General features: G+C 42.5%; 1 protein-coding gene across 1 annotated transcript in view; it reads left to right on the forward strand.

Annotated features, from left to right (window-relative positions):
- The window catches only part of myo15aa (myosin XVAa), a 179,581-nt gene that overhangs the window by 149,321 nt on the left and 10,146 nt on the right, over positions 1-20,114 (forward strand). Inside the window, exons 59-66 of the mRNA XM_034191347.1 lie at positions 2,468-2,545; positions 2,949-3,045; positions 3,137-3,297; positions 6,401-6,534; positions 6,724-6,857; positions 11,033-11,166; positions 13,086-13,226; positions 13,392-13,596. Of these exons, the coding sequence (XP_034047238.1) occupies positions 2,468-2,545; positions 2,949-3,045; positions 3,137-3,297; positions 6,401-6,534; positions 6,724-6,857; positions 11,033-11,166; positions 13,086-13,226; positions 13,392-13,493 (981 nt within the window). The 3' untranslated portion in view covers positions 13,494-13,596. The remainder of the gene's footprint in view (positions 1-2,467; positions 2,546-2,948; positions 3,046-3,136; positions 3,298-6,400; positions 6,535-6,723; positions 6,858-11,032; positions 11,167-13,085; positions 13,227-13,391; positions 13,597-20,114) is intronic.

The following is a 20,114-nucleotide window of genomic DNA, read 5'->3' on the forward strand; positions in this document are numbered from 1 at the left end:
GAATGCTGCAACAACGGAAAGGTAATAGAACTAATATTTTTGGAGACATTTGTGATATTAGCTAACAGCAGTGAACCATGGACATCACCATGGGAGTTTGGGGTTTTAAATGTTATTGTAGTTCTCATTAGTTTAACAGTGTTGTTAGTGTTATTGATTTGTTGTGTTTTTACAGTTCAGTGAGTTTAGTCAGTTCATTTGTGTCATGTTGCCGTTACGATGAGTGAGACGTGTATGGCATTTGATGTCCTCTGCCACCATCTCTTGTTGTGGGTGTGTAAAAAGAAAAGCATTTGCTTGAGGCAGAATGGAGAAAAGACAAAAAGCTCTGCGTGTGTGCCTCCATATAACTTTGATCACAGGCAAACTGGGGAGAGCAGATTTGCTGTTTGGTATGCTTATGTTCGTATTTTGGGTTAAAGATGAACGCCGCAAAATTGGAAAGTTGGTTGGACTAATATTTTTGGAGAAACTATATATATTAGCTACATCACTGAACAATGGATGTTGATAATTTCATTCTGGACTCGCATGCCATCCAAGCGAGGGGCTGTAAATTATCAATATATTAAAAGCATGTGTGCCTGATTTTATTTCATAAGTTCAATGTAAGTACATAATATCGAGCAAGAACTCGGGGTCCGAGTTCTTGCTCGGGACTCCGGCGAGGGCGGTCGCATCTCCTCTCCTCTCCTCCCCTTCCGTTTTGTCTCTATCTCTGCTCTAACCTTCAAAAGTCCCAACTTCAGCAGACTGTGAATTATTTAAACTACATTTGGAATAACCATGGAATTGATCAGCTGGTGTCTCAATGCTATTGATATCATTTTTTTCAACAAGGAAATCAGGTGTGGGGAGCCCTGCGTGCCCAGATGGAACCTATCCTGTGGGCTATGGTCTCAACGCCTGGGAGAAGTGGTGTGTTGCGTGCTTGGCACCACTCTCCACGGAAGACGTCAAGGATTTATTTTTATTTGTTTTTATGGCAGGAGGGCTGGTGCTTATTGGTTTATACACTGCCCTGACCTACTGAAAAATTGGCAAGACAGCTGCTGCCAGAACCACAACCCCACACCTGTCCGTCATGATTAATGAGGTGGGCAAAGTGGTACAATCTCAGACTGCGTTAATTTTTGAACTCAAACACAAGTCGGATACCATCTCGGAGCAAATGTTCGCCTTGCAAAGGAAGATGTTGGAGACCAGGGAATACTCATAAATTGATTTCAGATGGTCAGAGGAGCCATGGAATTTCTGTGTTTCTCTAACCAACCCCAAACATGGCAGCTTATCAGCTACCAAAGGTTAAAGGCTTGTTTTTCCTCCAGAATGATCTCATCGGCCTTGGTGAAGCATTTGGCTCCCCTCTTATCTATCAGCCCTCCTCCACAACCTCCTGTTGTCAAGGCAACTCCAGCATTCATGGTTTTCGAGTATCCCAGAATCCTTTGCACGCTGGGGAGGGAGGCTTGATAATGGCTCAGCCTAATGCTAACTTTAACATTGGAAATGCTATAGACATGCTAACACGTTAGCATCGGTCCCGTTTTTAAGTTATAACATATATCTATCAACTGTTTCAGAAGACCATAACAGGTTGGTTTAACATAAAGAAGGTAAATATTACTCACAGACATATGCTCTGTAGGGTTTTAGCAGGAACAAGTTAAAATAAAGCGAAATAAAACAAAGAACCAACAAAGCAGCAGATCAAAGATCGAAGCACTGCTTCATTGGTTCAAGGTTCCAAGCAAAGCCGCACTGCAGAAATGGTTGAGTATACAGACCTGTTGCAGGGTCTGTAATCAATGTAGAGAAATGATCATTTTCCTGACAAACACCCCCAAAACAACGGCCACTCTGAAGGACCGATAAGGGAATCTTTGGATCGAATGGATGTAGATGGATTGAATCATTTCTTATTGATACCCGAAAAGAACCGGTTCCCGACACGCAATCCTAACACCAACCCGTTTTTTTTTGTAAAACTCACATTAAAGACTCACGATTATCTTAGTTAAACACCTACATACATATTTTGGTTGAACTCACCTCCATAACGACGCAGTGTTGCAAACAAGTTGCCGCAAATGCTTGTTTACACTGACGACAGCACGGCCTCCCCAGCGAGAACGTGATTACGCACGAGATTTGACACCGTAAAGGCGTCTATATACAGACAGCATTCTGGACTCACACACACTATTCCAACTCATTATAGAAACTTTGCATAATTTATTACCACCCTTGAAAAATATCAGCAACCTATTTTATAAACACTACCCAGTCTAGGCCTGTGGATCCCCACAGGCAGCACACTATTTTTAATAAAATAAATTAAGTTAGAATATTTATACATTTTCTTATTTATGTCAAGCCATTTCAGACCCTGTGGTCGGTGAGGATTTCGATCATGTGCTCCTTTGCTGGGGTTAACTAACCAGTGTCTCTGGTTGTTTGTGTGCAGGCTGGGCGGAGCTCCAAGAGACAACTGTTCCTACTTCCAGGTGGGATTGAAAGACACCTGAAAATCAAGACATGCTCTGTGAGTGACAGATATATGGAATACAGTGAAATGATATTGATTCACAGAGGGCCATGATGTGTTTGTGGAAGCTCTGTGCCTAAATTGTGCATAAACCACTTAACTGTCACTCAAAGCTAACTTGAAAATGGCACAGAGTAGATTTTAGAGTAAAATATTTCTGCAGTGAGTCCAGAGTTGATTTAATTAGGCTGTATACAATTATGAAAAAAATAACACTATAAAAAAGATAAATTGACAGGCTGAGGTGACGGCTTAGAGCTTGTTCCCAAATTGATCCTCAATGGATAGAAAGTGTGGGGTCGTTGTTCGCACATTCTGAAAAGCAGTGACCCATCTGATGTTGCACATTGCTGCATAATGACAGTGTTGCTTGTTCCTGAATGGATTTATTCATTGTCAGGTTGCTTTGGATGTCATTGAGGAGCTTTGCTATGAGATGGGTTTACACAGGGAGGAGGCTTTGGATGAATATGCTGTGTTTTTGGTCACGCACAAAGGTAAGATGGATCTGCTATGTCACGTCACAGTGAACACTCAAAGGTTGCACACTTCAGTTAGCAGCCTTAAAAACCTGATGTGTGTGTGCAGGTCAGAATGTGCGCCCCTTAAACAAGCGTGAGTACATCCTGGACATTGCTACCGAAGCAGAGGCAGTGGATACCAGTTATAGCCTGTGGTTCAGAAGGGTCATATGGAGTCTGGCTCTCAAATTAGACAACGAACTCTATGTCACCATGCACTACAATCAGGTAGAGACAGACAGGCAGCTGATTTCTGGGTTGTAGTTGATCTGCATGTCAAAATTGTTCTAGAATCTGATAAATTGACAGTGTCGTAACGTAACAAATTTTCACTTTTACTTCACTACATTTCCTCAATACAATGTATTCTTTTACTCCAATACATTTCTCTGAAGCATGGTCATCACTCGTTACTACAATATAAAAGAAGAAAAAATCTGATGGGGCAATTTGAGTTTTAACACCACAATCATAAACCCAAACAATGAGTCACTTCCATGCGTCCTGCCCACTCCTGGAAACTCCTGTTTGCTACATATGTTGCAGTAGTGAAGCAGAGAGGTGTTAAGCTCAACTCTACTGCAGCAAAAGGAGCCTGACTGCCAGGTTGCTACAAAAAAAGAAGAAAAATCATTATTCCTTAACAGCATGTAGCAGTTTTTCCCTGTGAGGCCGAAGTCTTGGAAAATAAAGCAGTTTTGACTTATGGTTTTGATTTATAAATCAAATTACTCTGGGTAGAATAACTGCATTAATGACTATTCTGTCATCTGTACAAAGTTAAAATATAACACATATCTTTTAATTTCACATAATGCACTAATTCTGAAGGTTTGTAACAAACACACACAGATGCCAAAGGGATTATGGGTAAAATGAGCCTCCGCTAACACTGATTGGTTGACTCATTCATTCTATGTAAAAACCAACACATTAATGTGACGTGACGTGTGTTGGTGTTTACATATAAATGTGCTTTTGTAAAATATACCATTTCATTCACATGCAAAAAAAAGACATTTGCAAAAGCCAAAAGTCAAGTTGTGATTAGACAACCGTCTCATATAACCAGGGTCAAAATGCATAGAACACTGCCATGTACTGGCATCCAGATGCTCAGACCGTAACCCATAATCCTTTGCACACCAGAGGTTTTTTTTTTTTTTTTTGCGTGCCACAGAGTTGCTGCAGGTTAAACAGCACAGAGAGAATCCATGACGACAATTTTAAATGAACATTATACAACCAAAATGTACATCTCAATACTTAGGGCGAATACTGCCATGAACAGTAGAGGCTGTGAAAACTTGCCAAAACAAATAATTCCAAATAAATAATCCATGTCTGCAATGTTTAACCATATATATATTAATCTGGAACAAAGATGACAAACACTGTTGTAAAGGACAATGAGCAAGACGTTAAAGAGTAAACAGGAAGCAATTGCAGCTCACAGTGATTCCAATTGAAAATAATGGAGAATCAACATGAGCTTCTTCTGGCATTTTTACATAAAACAAACACAATAAAAAGTCTGTAAACCCAGAGAATATATTCACTAGAGTTTTAGGCACAATATACAGAGTTTAATGCTGTTGTCCGTGTGGAGCCTGATCAGAGCATCTCAAATGCATCTCTCCTCTCATGAACTTTTACCCATAATGCACTGGCACTGCTGAGGCATGTCCACACTAAAACCTTCAAAATAAGTGCAATACTTTAAAACTGAAACATATAGCTGACATTTTCACTTTATAAAACTTCAGAAATGACGTTAATTTAAATAACTTGTCCAAACTTAGTTTGGTTCAAATTTTAACCATAAGTTAAAGCTGTATGCCTCTGGATGACTTGGGTGATATTGCCGGTAAGTTAGTATGTTGTCAAAAGAAATTATCTTGTGACCAGTTTTCATTTGTCTGCAGAGGATAGAGCAGTTTCTCCTGAAACCAGCTCTCCTCTGTTTGCAGAAAATAGAAATGTACATCTGCTACAAAACATTTAACAAGCAAGCACTAAAATCTTTGATATCAGACTTAATGTTTTTAACTGTTAAAGCTTTATTCACTATGCCTGCAATAATATGTTAGCGATCTAAAAGTTATCGGACCAAAATTGATCGGAACATAATTGGTCCGCTGATGGTTGTCAAAGTTATCTGAAAAGCTAGTCCGATAATGAAAACATTTGCTTCGATAATTAGCAGATTACTGGAACTGTGCCCATCACTGGTGTTGGTGATGCTTGCGTTGTTTTGTTTTTGTTTTTTGTTTTTTTACTTTTCCTTAAATTTGGCACAACTGTGTAGCTATAAATGACTGTTCTGTTTCACAAGAGCCTGGCTGTTGTGTTTAACAGAAAGTGTGTGTAGGTCTTCCAGGAAAAAGAATGGCAGGGTTTTACACCTATTTCCATCTGCCTGTTGCTCTCTCATCCTGTCAACAACACCAACTACTCTGCCAGAGGCGGATCCAGCCTTTCATAGGGGCTGAGGCCCCCTCCTGGTTTATCCAGTTGCCGTTTCACTCTCCACTCCTTTTGGTTTTTACTTTTACTCGATACCTTTACTTAAAGTACATTTTATATGAGAAATTTACTTTGATACTTAAGTACAGAAAATGCCAGATACTTTAAGACTTTTACTCAAGTAATATTTTTAAAGGAGACTTTAACTTTTACCAAAGTAATTTTATGGTAAGATACTTACACTTTCACTCAAGTATCACTTTGAGATACTTTATACAAGACTGTAAATTGGTTTGGAATATGAACACATGTTCTGCATGCTTCTTATCACCATTATGAGAAAATGAAGTGTGACCTTGGTAACTTCCAGAACGGACAACATTCGACCAATGCTCAAATCTCAATAACCACTAAGGCCTGAGAGCAGATATTGGTTTTAAATCACTCAGACTCCAACATTAGCACTGGCTGATGTTGGTCTGTCACACACCAAACATGACAACGGATGCATTCCAACTCACACAAACGTACTCCATTATTCCCCTTCTTTCCAGAGCGCACCTTCACCTTCTACTTTAACCATTTGACCTTATCCACTTTCACCACCTCTGCTCTTGTAAAAGCATAGTTTCACTGTGCTGCCTCTGATTCACAAGCGTACTCATCTTGTTCCAACTGACTTTCATTCCTTTTCTCTCCAGAGTATATCTCCACCTCAATACAATACCATGAGTTTTCTCACACTCCACAAATACGATTTATCTCCTTCATGTCTTCGCTATACTTCATCAGAACTGTCAGAGCAAATGTATCCATAGTGAAAAGTGGAACAATACTAAGAATAAATTATATTTCTCTGTCCAAGGTGTTGCCAGATTACTTTAAGGCCTTGCTGAGTGTGATCTCTCAGGGTAAGGCCAGTGAACAGCATCTGCAGCAGATCGCCAGACTGGCAGCCCTACAGCACCGTGCCAAAGACACAGTCTACCTCCCCACCATGTAAATGAGCACATACTAATACACACTGCACATGAAGCAACACAGGCATGTCCTTACATAGGATACACTTTCATCTTTGCAAATACACTGCCATGCACGCTACTTATACAAACATCTGTTACTAGCATGCAGGCTTGTGTTAGAGCTGTTACAAAGGACACATTTGGATTACTGTGTTTGTGTGAACAGGCGTGAGGTGCAGGAGTGTGTCCCCCCTCAATTTTACAGCAAACAGGGTCCACAGCAGTGGCTGAATATGGCAACTCAACACATGCAGCAGATCCAACCCCTAAATCCACACCAGGCCCGTGCACAGTTCCTTGGTAAGATCGCCCAGCTCTCATAAGTAATTCAACACCGACTCACATACCCTCTCTGTTATATATATATATATATATATATATATATATATATATATATATATATACACTCAACAAAAATATAAACGCAACATTTTTGGTTTTGCTCCCATTTTGTATGAGATGAACTCAAAGATCTAAAACTTTTTCCACATACACAATATCACCATTTCCCTCAAATATTGTTCACAAACCAGTCTAAATCTGTGATAGTGAGCATTTCTCCTTTGCTGAGATAATCCATCCCACCTCACAGGTGTGCCATATCAAGATGCTGATTAGACACCATGATTAGTGCACAGGTGTGCCTTAGACTGCCCACAATAAAAGGCCACTCTGAAAGGTGCAGTTTTATCACACAGCACAATGCCACAGATGTCGCAAGATTTGAGGGAGCGTGCAATTGGCATGCTGACAGCAGGAATGTCAACCAGAGCTGTTGCTCGTGTATTGAATGTTCATTTCTCTACCATAAGCCGTCTCCAAAGGCGTTTCAGAGAAATTGGCAGTACATCCAACCAGCCTCACAACCGCAGACCACGTGTAACCACACCAGCCCAGGACTTCCACATCCAGCATGTTCATATCCAAGATCGTTTGAGACCAGCCACTCGTACAGCTGCTGAAACAATCGGTTTGCATAACCAAAGAATTTCTGCACAAACTGTCAGAAACCGTCTCAGGGAAGCTCATCTGCATACTCATCGTCCTCATCAGGGTCTCGACCTGACTCCAGTTCGTCGTCGTAACCAACTTGAGTGGGCAAATGCTCACATTCGCTGGTGTTTGGCACATTGGAGAGGTGTTCTCTTCACGGATGAATCCCGGTTCACACTGTCCAGGGCAGATGGCAGACAGCGTGTGTGGCGTCGTGTGGGTGAGCGGTTTTCTGATGTCAATGTTGTGGATCGAGTGGCCCATGGTGGCGGTGGGGTTATGGTATGGGCAGGCGTCTGTTATGGACGAAGAACACAGGTGCATTTTATTGTTGGCATTTTGAATGCACAGAGATGCCATGACGAGATCCTGAGGCCCATTGTTGTGCCATACAAGAACATCACCTCATGTTGCAGCAGGATAATGCACGGCCCCATGTTGCAAGGATCTGTACACAATTCTTGGAAGCTGAAAATGTCCCAGTTCTTGCATGGCCGGCATACTCACCGGACATGTCACCCATTGAGCATGTTTGGGATGCTCTGGACCGGCATATACGACAGCGTGTACCAGTTCCTGCCAATATCCAGCAACTTCACACAGCCATTGAAGAGGAGTGGACCAACATTCCACAGGCCACAATTGACAACCTGATCAACTCTATGCGAAGGAGATGTGTTGCACTGCATGAGGCAAATGGTGGTCACACCAGATACTGACTGGTATCCCCCCCAATAAAACAAAACTGCACCTTTTAAAAGTGGCCTTTTATTGTGGACAGTCGAAGGCACACCTGTGCACTAATCATGGTGTCTAATCAGCATCTTGATATGGCACACGTGTGAGGTGGGATGGATTATCTCAGCAAAGGAGAAGTGCTCACTATCACAGATTTAGACTGGTTTGTGAACAATATTTGAGGGAAATGGTGATATTGTGTATATGGAAAAAGTTTTAGATCTTTGAGTTCATCTCATACAAAATGGGAGCAAAACCAAAAGTGTTGCGTTTATATTTTTGTTGAGTGTGTATATATATATATATATGTTTGAAAAAAGCAGTGCCAGCTCTAGCTTGAGGCAGTTGAGTGCTTTGTTTCAACAACACCTCCTCCATCCAAGTTTCAGTCTCCACCCCAATCTCAGACTTTTTTCCCCATTTGTTTTACTTTCTTTTCTCAGTAGTTTTTACCTTTTTTTATGTTTGTGTTCTATTCAGTTTGGTTTTCCTTTGGTGATTGAAGAGGAGGAATATGAGCACTCATGGGCATCCTTGAATGCGCACACCTTGAATTATAAGACATAAATGAATATTGCGCCATGTAAATAGCAGCAGAATGCTCAATGTTAGTCCAGGTTTTTGGTCTTCTAGGGTGCAACTGTTTTCTGCTGCCTTCAATTAACAATGCACCAGCACTTGTGTCTGACCACGCCTCCTTTTAAGACTAACATGCCAAAGCGCACTCAGATGACTGAATGTTAACTTTCTGTTTAAACCGTATGTCAAAATCCAACCCCTCATCCGCGTTGTGACACCTGGATAATGGATCAAGTAGGGGATTGCCTGTTGGGGTGTAATGCGGTGGTGATATTGTGTGCCACATTGCCACTGTGGTAGCCATGACGGCCCAACAGCAACACTGAACATCAGACAGCTAAAGGGGCTCTGGTAAAACAAGAAGCCCTCAACGACAGATCAGGTGGAGGAGGTGATGGCTTGTAACCCAACAGCTGTGAACACAGATGACATCTGCAGCAGGTCCTCAGACCCACGATTGTCTGGGTTTTCCCACCCATCGGACCAGGCTATGGATCTGTCAAGGGCCGCATGTTTGTCAGCAAGCAACGACATTCTCACTTTAAACAAACTCATGCACGTGTCTCTGGATTGACCCTGAATGTAGAATTCCGCCATCCTTTCCAGGAATCTACCCAGAGACACTCTTCCTCACCACTGAGGGATTGCCACGACAATTTAAACCATGTGTGTACTTTGTGTGAAAATGTAACAAGGAAAGTTGTGTTGATGTGGGATGGGTGGAAGAGAGGAGAATAAAAAGAGGGAGAAGAAGAAGAAGAAAAAAGTCCTGTGGAGGTCCTAATGCACATTACTGCTGGTGCTTTTCCAAGATTCCATATTGATAAGTGAATGAGAGTCTATGCCACCACCAGGATGGGACTCCACTCCAATGCAGGTTATTCCCCCAGTCAATGTGGTATGCATTTACAGCTCCAGGGGCCAAAGTATTTTCAGTTGTGTCCCCTCTGTAGTACCATATTTTCCAGAGTATAAGTCACACCTCTTAAAAATGCCTCCTGAAGAAGAAAAACCCACATATAAGGCACACCAGAGTGTAAATCACACATTTCTTCTGTATTATCAGCTCTTTAATTTGGGGATTTTTGTCCATTGTTTTCACTCTCATCACTCATCTTCAACCACTTATCTGGAATCAGGTCACGGGGGCAACAGCTCTAGCAGGGGACCCCAGACTTCCCTTCCCTGTGCCACTTAGCCACCTTTGACTGGGGGATCCCGAGGTGTTTCCAGGCCAGTGTGGAGATATAATCTCTGCACCTAGTCCTGGGTCTTCCCTGGGGTCTCCTCACAGACGGACGTGGCTGGAACACCTCCCTAGGGAGGCGCCCAGGGGGGCATCCTTACTAGATGCCCGAACCACGTCAGCTGGCTCCTTTCGATGTGATGGAGCAGCGGCTCTACTCCAAGCTCCCCACTGAAAGACCTATAATAATAGCAATTATTATTTTACTTTTTTAATATTGAATGTGGAATTTTTCAGTATGTAAATCACACTGGATTATCCTGCAGGACCTCCCAAACTAGTATAAAAAAAAAGTGGAACTTGTACTCCGGAAAGTATGATGCTCCATTGTAATATGAAATATCTACTATATGTGGCTGCATATGCTGTTCTTAATCTCAAACAATAATTCTTGTAGTAATGTTGCACAACAGGAGATCTTTAGACACACACATATCTAATATATGTAGCTGACCGTGCGAATACACACACAGTCAGCCTTATATATTAGATCATGACCCACTTACTGGAGCCCTTATTTTCACAGTTCATCTGGTACTCAGGTCAGGTAGCAAGCATCACACTTTACTTACTACGTAGTAGTGGCTGGCTAGGGTGCACTTTAATTACAATCTGAACAGGCCACTGCGTGCCGTGTGCTAGTTTAGGCGTGCATTTTTTCAATTAAAATGTACCTGCTGTGTACAGAATGCCAAAGCATTGCAGTAATATGACATGCTATCATCTTTTTATCATCATTCACTTGAGGCTGTCACAAATTGCAGATAGCAATTTGCAGAGAGCAAAACGGGTAACTCAGCTAGTACTGTATGGAGAGAAAGAAATGTTAAAAAGAAATATTTTGTTCCAGACTGCCCTGGCTTTTCATCTCAGTTTGTTTCAAAATAGCAGTTTAAAAAAATGTGATGTTTCTGTTCAGGTCTTGTCAGCGCCTTCCCCATGTTTGGCTCCTCCTTTTTTTACATCCAAAGTTCTAGCTCTGCTTCGATCAACGCTCCGTGCATCCTGGCTGTTAATCTGAACGGACTACACTTCCTTAACAAGGACACTCATGTACGTCACACAGCTACATGCACTATCAAACATGCACAAAATGCACATTGTACATATTTCAACACTATCTAGAAGAAAACTGTAATTGTCGGTATATCACTGTAGGTATGATGATGACATCACTGGAATATAGACAGCAATAATTTAATAGAATCTGTTGCCCAAATATGATTATTTTAACATTATTCTCATACAAATCTTAAGTTATTATGTACTGTGCATATGTCAGTAGACAGTAAATTTTGCTGAGTAAAATTTAATCTGCTGTGATAACATTTGGTCCCAGTCTAAATAAAGTTAAATATACTCTACCACGGGGCTAAATCAACTCAACACAGTGCAAAATCAACTCTTATTGGAGTAGAACGACTTTCATTGATTAGATGGTATCACCGACCGAACTGTCCCCCCTAAAAATCTGTCTGCCCTGCCTTCACTGCGCATGCGTCATCAGCTGCGGTTCATCGATTATCAACTTGTTTCTGCTTAAACCTGTACTCCAGTCAGCATCTTTCTCAGTGACAGATACCTGAAGCTTTTGTACAACAATCATTTCCACATAAATTCTGCATTATTTCATCATAAAAGACAGAGGAAGTGATCAGAGCTGTTGCGTTCACTGAGTGTTATTTCAAAGCGTCACCAAGTATTGCCTCGTTCCTGCTTAAAACTGACTTTAGAATGATTTAAGAGGTTTTACCTCTTAAATCATCAGTGAATAGAGTCCATCCCCAGGAGCTGCTGAGCTCCAAAATGACACGTGCAGTGGAGGCAGGGCAGACCAATTGTTATGGGGGACCATTCAGTCTGTGACAAGGGTAGAGCTGATTTCACTCTGAGTGTATTTTACTCTATTTAGACTGGGACCAAATGTTTACTCAGCAAAATTTACTGTGTACATGCATGTATATACGAGGTCTGTCAATAAAGTATAGGTCCTTTTTATTTTTTTCAAAAACTATATGGATTTCATTCATATGTTTTTACGTCAGACATGCTTAAACCCTTGTGCGCATGCGTGAGTTTTTCCACGCCTGTCGGTGACGTCATTCACCTGTGATCACTCCTTGTGGGAGGAGTCGTCCAGCCCCTCGTCAGAATTCCTTTGTCTGAGAAGTTGCTGAGAGACTGGCGCTTTGTTTGATCAAAATTTTTTCTAAACCTGTGAGGCACATCGAAGTGGACACGGTTCGAAAATTTAAGCTGGTTTTCGGTGAAAATTTTAACGGCTGATGAGAGATTTTGAGGTGATACTGTCGCTTTAAGGACTTCCCACAGTGCGAGACATCGCGCAGCGCTCTCAGGCGCCGTCGTCAGCCTGTTTCAAGCTGAAAACCTCCACATTTCAGGCTCTATTGATCCAGGACGTTGTGAGAGAACAGAGAAGTTTCAGAAGAAGTCGGTTTCAGCATTTTATCCGGATATTCCACTGTTAAAGGAGATTTTTTTAATGAAAGACGTGCGGACGGGTCCGCGCGTCGGGACGCAGCCGCCGCGGTGTGGCGGCACAGGAAAAACACCTCCGTGTTGATAACCATTTGTAAAATCCAGGCGGCTTTTGATGGCTTTCACTGGAGTGAGTATATGAGAAATTGTTTAACAGCTGGACATGTTCCAACTTGTCCTTAAGGCTTCCAACAGAGGTGTTTTTCCTGTGGCGGAGCATCGCAGCGGCTGCGAGCCGACGCTGCAATCCGTCCGCACGTCTTTCATTAAAAAAATCTCCTTTAACAGTGGAATATCCGGATAAAATGCTGAAACCGACTTCTTCTGAAACTTCTCTGTTCTCTCACGACGTCCTGGATCAATAGAGCCTGAAATGACCTATACTTTATTGACAGCCCTCGTACGTTATTTTTGTGTGTTGTTTATGTGTGTGAAAATGTTGTATTTGGTTTTGTGTGTGTATGTGTGACTAGGAGGCCACAGTACGCTTCCCTATGAAGGAAGTCCAGTCGACACGCACCCAGAGACCAACGTCAGGTTCCAGCTACCCGTATGTGGATATCATGATTGGAGACCTTCTCAACCAACACATCATGCAGCTACAGCTGGAACAGGTGTGCACTTAGAGACCTGCTTCTAAAGTATTGTTTTTCTATGTAGGCAAACAACAGGGCAAGAACAGGATTCATGGAGTCAGACAGGCAGTGTGTCAGTCAGTGGGTCTGGAAAATTTCCATCCGTGCCTCAACGGAAACCACTATTTGTGTGTTAACATGCAGGGGCTGGAGCTGTGCAGAGTGATTGCCATGCACATGGAGAACATGTTGTCACTCAGAGAGAAGAGACTCACATTGCCACCGAGTGAAATCACCCTGCTGTAGCGCTCATGCGACATACGAGCTCATAATGAACGTTCTTCCTCACAAATGCACTGTATCTACCTCTGTTTCAGAAGCAGAATATTTTGATATTAAATAATTTAACGTTCATGATCCACCCCCACCCCCAACACACACATGCACAGACACACACTATGAAACCAAGACTTCAAAAAGAAAACATAATGTTAGATGTTGCACATTTTGGCACAAGTAAAAGCCACTGAAAACTTTGTACTAAGAAAGTTATTATTTACACGTCATTTTTGTTTATAATGAACTACTGTATATTGTTAATGTATGTGAATAATATTGCAGATTAAAGTTTGTAAGATAACTTACTCTTGTTTGTTAATTTCCACTGAAAACCCCAGTTCAGATCACTTCAGGACCATTGGCTAAGGTGGGACATTGAAACATTCAGTGAAGGCAGAAAAGTCCATATTAAGTCACCATGTTGACGCTGCCAACATGGCGATGCCCAGATATGGGCTTTATATTGGCTGTTAGAAAACATATGGGTGATGTCACGTAGCCTTTGTCCACTATATATACAGTCTACAGTCAAACTCAGCAACAAGGCTGACTGGCGGTTAAAAAAAAAAAAAATTTATTGGCTCATTCTGATTTGAACATCCTAGATTTAATCATCATGTCAGAGCACTGTACATGATTTAGCACTTGTCCTGGACAGACACCTGATACAAACCATTAACTTAGGGCCCTAGAGTTTCTGGGTGATAAATGAGACAACCAAAAACTCAACTCCTGACAGTACCCCCCCCCCCCACGGCCGACCCGGACGGCCCAGACACAGCACGACGAGAGGCATAAAAGTCACGGATCAAGAATGAAGTGGGAGGGAACCCCCTTTTCAATAACTAGATCAGGCAACGCTGACACAACAGCAACAAGCCATCATTAACCAGCAAGCCATCCTTCTGGTTAGTACACATACCCCACTGTTGTAATCTGACTTGTATATTAAAAAGATACAGTAGCAGTGTTTGGAGGTTTAAACTCAGTGTGCACCTCAGTTCTATGTGATTAAGTTTTGCAAATTCAAGTTTTCACTACATCTAACCGCGGCCATCCACACAAGCCTCTCAAGTACTTCTGATACTGTAAACACAAAACTAAAACTAATTACTCTCACAATTCAATATTTCAAGGGCTCGTGTTCTGCAAACCAATATGGACAATCGGATGTCTCCAAAACAGTTATTAAAATGGAGACAAAAATTCCCCATTAACACTGAGGTGATGGATCCTAGACAAAACCCCATAAATAGATCTCAAGAAACTGGCAGGTTTTCACGTAATTGGAATTCAAACTGTCTTGGTAACTGTAAGTGCAGGTGGTACAAAAGGAACGAGACTTGGACAGGTACGTGTTGAACTCTTTGCCGCCGTTTATTTTGTCCTCCTCCGTAACCTTTCATTACCCGTCTCCAGAGGCCTTTGTGTAACTACATCACTACCATAACATCCCCCCTTCTAATTATATTATGAGCAATAATGTTAACTTGAAACTATACCCATATCTATATAATGAAGCAGGTAAACATTTAAAGGTACTTTTGGTATTTATGGCTATAAGAAACATTTTACTTGTAAATAACTTTTTTAATAGAACTGTCATCTTAATTCAACTGCTGAAAACATTTTTTTTTTTTTTTTTTTTTTACTAAACTAAGGATAACTACGAAGGTGGGGTAGACTGCCCATGCCTTCGGTTGAGTGAGGGAATTATTCTGCCCCGGGCTGGTCACTCAGGTGCTCAAGAGTACCTTCTACCTAAGTCAAAGTCCTTAAGGTACCTTGGAGGATTTCTCTCTCTGGTTGGGTACCATCTCTCAGCAGCATCGTCGTTTGGAGATGCAGGGAGCGGATGAGTGGTAGGTGCATCAGGTGTTGCGTTGTCATTCACAGGCAGGAAAGGATCAGGGAAGTCTTCTGGTTCCGTCTTAGTCCCTTTTAGTGTGACAAGATGGCTCCTGTTGCGATAAAGAGGTCCTCTGGAAGTCTGAACCAGGTAAGACCGTGGTGTATGTTCTGGCTGAAACCTTTCCGTTTTCTTTCATGTCTGTGATCCAAACCTGATTTCCTGGGTGTAATCCAGAAAGGTCATGTGTTCTGTGTCTGCGGTTGAACCATTTCTGCTGTTTATCTCTCTTCCTCCTTTCTCTCTTTCTCAGAGTAGTGATGTCTGTCCACCCAGGTTTGAGGCAAGATGGAAGAACAGGCACTGTAGTGTGAAGTTTCCTTCCCATCAGGAGCTCTGCGGGGCTGTGGCCATTAGCTAGTAGAGTGGCACAGTATGCCATGAGCATGAGATAGGGGTTTGCTCTCTTTCTGTAGAAGACTTTTGACTGTTTTCACGGCTCGTTCAGCCTCACCATTGCTCTGGGGAAATCTTGGACTGGAGGTGGTGTGGATGAAGCTCCATTCCACTGAGAACTTTTGAAAGTGCTCTGATAAGAATTGTGGGCCATTGTCACTCCAAATCTCCGTTGGAATTCCATGCCTTGCGAATATGGATTTCATGTGTTCTATCACTGCACTAGAAGTAGTGTGAGTGAGTTTGGCCACTTCTATGAATCTGCTGAAATAGTCCACCACAAGCAGGTACTGGCTGTTGTTCCATTCAAAGAGGTCAGCACTGACTAGTTCCCACGGACGTGATGGGAACTCTGTAGTCAACAGTGTTTCTCTGTAGTGTTGCCTCTCTTTAGCACATGTATCACATTCAGACACTAGCTTCTGCAGTGGCCACCAAACTGACTGCTCTCTGGACTTTGCTATGCCCTGATGGCCTGTGTGCAGTCGCCCCAAAATATCCTGTTGCGGGGACTTGGGAATAACTAGCCGTGTCCCCTTTAACAGGAGACCATTTTCCACTGTGAGGTCACCCGCATGCTGATGGTAGGGAAATCATGGCCCTGGTATTTTGTGTTTGTCTGGCCAGCCTTTCCAACTGTATTGTTTCACTTGTTTCAGTGTATCATCTCTGTCTTGTTGTTCCCTTATTTGCTGTAACCTTTTCTCAGTCGCAGGAATATAGGTGACAACTTGGTGTGCATACAAGTCTATTTCCTCTCCAAATGTTTTGTCATATTCTGTCTTTTGCGGTGCCCTGGATAACACGTCTGCGGTTGCTATACTTTTGCCGGGGACATGTGAGATGTCATAAGAATATCTCATTAATCTCATTCTCAGTCTCTGTACACAAGGCGGGAGCTCATCGAGGTTCTTTGAGCCCAAAAGTGGCACTAAGGGTTTGTGGTCAGTCTATTAGGAAGCCTGAGAACCGCTCACATGCCCAGGTTATGGCCAGTGCCTCCTTCTCAATCTGAGCGTACCTTTGTTCTGTCAGGCTGAGTGCTCTTGATGCAAATGCAACGGGTTTGGTTACGCCATCCTCTTGTTTTTGAAGCAGCATCGCTCAAAGTCCAAAAGAAGATGCGTCAGCTGATACAGTTGTCTGTGCTCTCGGGTTGTACAGTGCCATGTGTGGTGAATTGCTTATTTCTGACTTGATAGTGTCAAACGCCTTTTGTTGCATTTCCCCTAGCACCACATGCTCTTAGTGCTCAGCAGATCCCTCAGTAGCTGTGTTTTCTCTGCGAGGTGAGGAAGGTATTTTCCCAAATGATTAACCATCCCCAGGAATCGCCTCACGCCACTGACATCTGTGGGTGCTTCCATGTTGCTCACTGCTTTCACTTTATCTGGGTCTGCTTTCACTCCAGAGCTGTCAATGAGCTGTCCTAAAAACTTTATAGAAGTTTTGGAGAACTCACATTTGTCACTTTTCAGTGTTACTCCCACCTTTTCCAGTCGCTGTAGAACTGGCTCCAGTCGTACATCATGTTGGGCCTATGTTTTGGCGTACACCAGTATGTCGTCCATCTGGCACACCACACCATCCAGCCCCTCCAAAATCTGTGACATCCTTTTCTGAAAATGTTCGGGAGCAGATGAAATTCCAAAGAGAATCTGTTAAAACAAAATCTTACGAAAGGAGTGATAAATGTGGTAAGGAGTGCTGATTCCCTGGACTAAGGGATTTGCCAAAATCCTGAGTTTGCGTCGAGTTTCGTGAAGATCTTTGCATCTTGAAGCTGTCCCAAGGTTTGCTCAACTGATGGTAGCATGTGTCGTTCTCGCTTAACAGAGTCATTTAGTTTTGTTAGGTCGACACACACTCGCACCTCATCCTCTGTTCGCTTTGGAATCTGGACCATCCCTGCACACCAGTCAGTGGGCTGCTCCACTCTTGAAATGACCCCTAGCTCCTCCATATGAGTGAGTTCTTTTTTTACTTTAGGTAACAGGGGTAGTGGGACGCGTCAGGGAGTTGTCAGAGCAAATGGCTTAGCATCTTCTTTGAGCCCGATTTTATTCTCCCCCTCCATCTTACCTAAGCCACTGAATAGTTTTGGGAACTGCTCCTTCACTGTCTCTACGGATGTAAGGGAGACTGTCTCCAGTCTAGCCACCAACCCAAGAGCTACACTCGCTGTGCGACTGAGTAAACCCTGTATCAGATCTGCTACCACGTGTACTGCCTGTACTGTAGATTTTTTTGCTGTGCTTAAGTTGGCTGTAAACTTCCCTTTGACCGCAAGAGGCGACATGCCTGCTCCATACAGTTTCAGATTAGACGGCTCTAGTTGAGGTGTCTGAGCTAAAGCATTATATATGTTCTCTGGAAGAACAGTGACATATGCTCCTGTGTCTATCTTGAGCGCACAGTCCAGGTTGTTAACTTTAACTGTTGTAACCCATGCATCCTCTGACTTATTTGAAGCCACTGGGCCTAAAAATGCTACTTCACTCTCACAGTCATTGTCATGACCTGCAGCCTGGATTTCTCTGACTGCTCCTGACCTACACACATGTGCAAAGTGTCCCTTTTTCTTGCACTGATTGCAAAATACATCTCTGGCTGGGCAAATGTGTTTACTGTGAAAGGGTGCTCTTCCACATCTGTTGCATTGTTCAGTGTCCTGTTTTGTGTGTCTTTCTTGGCCCTGTTTCATTATCTTTGCTGGTTTATTAAATGCTTTTGAGACTATTTTTGTTTTCCCTTTGACACCGTCTACATTGCAGGGGTTTTCTTGCTTGAAATTATTACCTACACCAAGGAGGTTATGTTTTCGGTTGCGTCCATTTGTTGGTTGGTTGGTTGGTTGGTTGGTTAGCAGGATTACTCAAAAAATCCTCAACGGATTTCAATGAAATTTTTTACCAGGGGTGTATCTTGGCCTAACTTAGAAGTCATTAAATTTTGGTAATGATCCAGAACACAATCTGGATCCAGTAATTTTTTTAAAGGATTCTTTATCATTGCAGGATAGGGCCAGTTTCAAAACTTTTGCATCTAACTTCATGAAGACGGGTCACAAAGGCTGAACAAAAATTAAGATACAACACAACAATAATTTAGCATTTGTTTCTCCTCAATGAATAAACTTATTAGAAAATTAAAAAACTTGTGTAGTTCCTCTGTAGTTTCTCTTTATAAATATATTTACTGAAGATCTAAGGGTTTAACCACTGAATCTGAAACATGGCGGTAGATGCGTGAAACGATGTGGAATAAGTCTCTTTGCCAAAGGGTATTCCATGTGACGTCAGTGACCCTATGGCCTTGGTTTGCGCTCTCCGAATGCTTCTAGGTTTTTAGAAAATCCTGCTGTTTCTTTACAAGTTCAATTTGGCAAATTTTTAAGACTGCCTTATCCAGCGTAAGATTGGCATCCATCTGAAGTGACTACGAGAGCCGCTTATCCCGTATCCCGACCACAAGTCTGTCTCTGATCATCTCATTGTGCAGCGCACCATAGCCACAGTGCTCTGCCAGGGAGTACAATGATGTCATAAAGCTGTCTGCAGTCTCTCCTATGTCTTGGTGTCTTTGGTTGAACTTTGCATGTTCAAAAATTACATTTCTTCTCACGGCAAAATGCTCTTCTATCTTGGCTTTCATAGCATTGTAATTATTTGCCTCCACCTCTGTGGTGTTTAGTGAGATAAGCAAGTCCACTGCGTCTTCTCCCATAGTATAAATCAACGTGTTCACCTGGTTTTCCTCCGGTTGTAGCTCGAGCCCAGAAGCTATCCTGAATCGGTCGAACCTTTTGATCCACTTTGGCCACTCTTTTGGATTTTTGAAGTCAAACTTCGGTGGCGGTGCAACTTGAAATGCAGTGTGGGGTGCTGCAGCTGCTGCCATTCTGTCTTCTGGTGAATGCCTTGTTAGCTCCGGTTAGCTCAACATTTAGCACTTGTTTCTGTCGGTTTATGACGCGAGTTCACTCCGGTCAGTGAAGGAAAGTTCTTCTTCTGACTTCTCGCTTCCTTGGACGACTTCTGACACCATGTCCTGGTAACTGTAAGTGCGGGCAGTACAAAAGGAACAAGACCTGGACAGGTACGTGTTGAACTCTTTGCCACCGTTTATTTTGTCCTCCTCCGTAACCTCTCGTTACCCGCCTCCAGAGGGCGCCAGCAGGCAATGCATAAGCTACATCACTACCATAACACAAACTGGCACACAGCAGACTGTAGATAGAAGCATAGATAGATGATATAGGCACTTAACTGGCTCTACTAAAA

This window comes from Thalassophryne amazonica, chromosome 16, assembly GCF_902500255.1.
Source record: "Thalassophryne amazonica chromosome 16, fThaAma1.1, whole genome shotgun sequence".
NCBI lineage: Eukaryota > Metazoa > Chordata > Actinopteri > Batrachoidiformes > Batrachoididae > Thalassophryne > Thalassophryne amazonica.